We start from the raw sequence: 2,524 nt of genomic DNA on the forward strand, positions 1-2,524 counted from the left end.
ATCTTTCTTCTATCATTGACAGTCCCTCTAGGTTGTGGGCTGCTTGCCTGTGTTCCTGAGAAGCATCTACGGTACCAGTCTATAGAGTGTGTTTTCTTTAGTGAATTACCGGTATGTTTACCGGTAATAAACTTGCACTGTTTTATGTATATGTTTGATTACATACAGCCTTGTGACAGTTTTCCTGCATGTCATAAGCATTTGAATATAAATTAAAATGTTAAAATCAAATCTGATATTGTTTTACCTTTTATTTGGTGTGTGGAAGGTGTGCGGAAGAGGGGGTAGTCTTATACGGCGAGTATATAACAAACTCTGTATTTTGAGTGGAAATGTTAGGGGGTCGTCTTATACGCCCAGTCGTCTTATACGCCGGCAAATACGGTATATAAACATTCTTTTGTCTTCCTTTTTAAAACTATTCCACTGATAAAATAATCATGTCTATACAAAGTCAATTTTCACTTTTGCTTTTCATGTTTTTTAAGTTTCATAAGATAATCAGCCTCATGTCTTTCAACTCAAACATCACAAAAAGGAGAACTTTGCACTCCAGCTCTACCATTTTTAAGCACACAAAGGATACAATGTACAATGAATGTCCCTGTGACTATCACACTGAAGAGGCATAGAGTTCAGGCACTCAAAGAGCAGAAGGACAACCTGACATGCTGTAAATAACATGGACCATGGAGTAAGACCATCTGAGATCAGCCTCAGCTCTGTGACTTCTTGGTTCCTGGACCCTAATCAAGTTCTAGAAACTTTACTTACATTGTCTGCAAAATGGCAAAAACATCACTCAACTCACTTTATTGTAAGCAATAAGTTAAGTAAGTATACAAAAAATGTTGGCCTGAGGCAAATCCATAAATACTATTGGTTCTCTCCATCCTTCTCTATTTCATTGTTAAAGAGATGTTCTCTGAAAACATACCGATTGAAGTTAATGTCTGGGTAGCTGGAATACTCCGATTTCATCTTCGCATTTCGACGTGGAAATGTGCAGAAGAACGCATTAGCTAAAAGACTGGCAATCTGTTCCTGAGACATTGTGATGGAATGATTCATCTTCTGTTTCAGGAGTGGTATTGGCTGATGGAGGAAACAAAAAATACAGACAAGAAATTAAGCATACACTGACTGACTAATACTGCAATAATTAGCTTAGCACTTTCAAAAGCAGAGGCACCAAATGACATTTACTAAATTAAGGTAGGAAAAATTACAGGCCATTCTTGAATTCTTAAATCAACAGTAATACCATTAGAAATATATACTTGTTTGACTGGAGATTTCTAATCAATAATAATGATAGTGAAGAGAACACAAAAGTCATTACTTATTAGTGAAAAACAAGATTGCTTTGGCAAGAAATAAAAACATACTGACCATGTAATAAAAAATTATAACAGAAAAAAACCAAGATGGCGGCATAGATAAACACCGGAGATGGCTGCCCCGCACAACCACTTCAAAAATACAACTAAAAGACGGAAAGGACATCATCCAGAACCACAGGAAGGCTGGCTGAGTGGAAATTCTACAACTAGAAGGGAAGAGAAAAGCATATCGAGACTCAGAGGAGGTGCGGTGTGGAAGTAAAATACAGAGGTAAAGAGGTGCATGCGGAGAGGGCTGGCAGCTGAGGACACGGTTGTCTTTTTCAATCGGGAGGGAGTCTCAAGCTCTGAGCTCCAGTTCCGGACGAGTCTCTGGGGAACCAGACTCATACGGGAGAAACAGGACTGTCTGGCAGCGGTCGGAACTTCAGGGCAGCTTTCTCTCGGAGGTGCTTGCAGCAATTGCCGGGACACTGAGAAGCAGGGCCTCTGAGGGCAGAACTGAGAGCAGCCATAACTGCTCACTCCGCCCTGCTAATCCTCTGGGACACCGCCCAAACCTTGCATGGAGGCTTTTGCATATGAAAGGCCTGGCCCTTTGCAATCTGATAATTACCTAACAAACTGCACTTGGCCCAAGGCTGCAGGGCAACTTGCATTGAGTCACAGCTGGCTCCTGCTGGGTAGCCTCAGGCAAAGGCTAGATTAGCATCTCCTTAGAAATCCAGGAGCCAGTGTGCATGGTGGTCAGAGTAGGACCATCCAGATTGCAGCTCCTCGGATCCATAAAGGACACACTCAGGGGGTAGACTCAGTGACCACCAAAGTCCCATTGTAGCAAGTCTCGTCCCAGAGGGGTGTCTCCAGCACAGAATTTCTCTCACTGCAGACACAGCTGATTCTCACAGTCAATTGGCCTTAAGGTCAATCCCTCCCAATGTTACCTACAACAATCAAGGCTTAACTACAACAAGACTGTGCACAAAGCCCACAAGGGGGTGCACCAAGAGTGTCTACCTCAGGTAATTGGGGAGGCTGAGCCACTGGGCCCAAGGGACACCTACCACAGAGAGCCACTCTATCGACACAGCGAAGCATAAAAAAATGTGGAGACAAAGAAACAGATCACAAATGACAGAAATGGAGGAAAGCAAACGACTGGATATAGAGTTCAAAACCAC

The 2,524-nt window shown here is 42.6% G+C and overlaps 1 protein-coding gene across 2 annotated transcripts in view; it reads right to left on the minus strand.

The window, feature by feature from the left end:
* PARG (poly(ADP-ribose) glycohydrolase) overlaps positions 1 to 2,524 on the minus strand; it is a 188,577-nt gene that overhangs the window by 87,081 nt on the left and 98,972 nt on the right. For both annotated transcript variants that reach the window (XM_006757138.2, XM_006757139.2), the window contains exon 9: positions 938 to 1,095. In XM_006757138.2, coding sequence (XP_006757201.1) covers positions 938 to 1,095 — 158 coding nt within the window. The remainder of the gene's footprint in view (positions 1 to 937; positions 1,096 to 2,524) is intronic.

The sequence above is a fragment of the Myotis davidii genome, unplaced genomic scaffold, assembly GCF_000327345.1.
Source record: "Myotis davidii unplaced genomic scaffold, ASM32734v1 scaffold854, whole genome shotgun sequence".
Lineage (NCBI taxonomy): Eukaryota > Metazoa > Chordata > Mammalia > Chiroptera > Vespertilionidae > Myotis > Myotis davidii.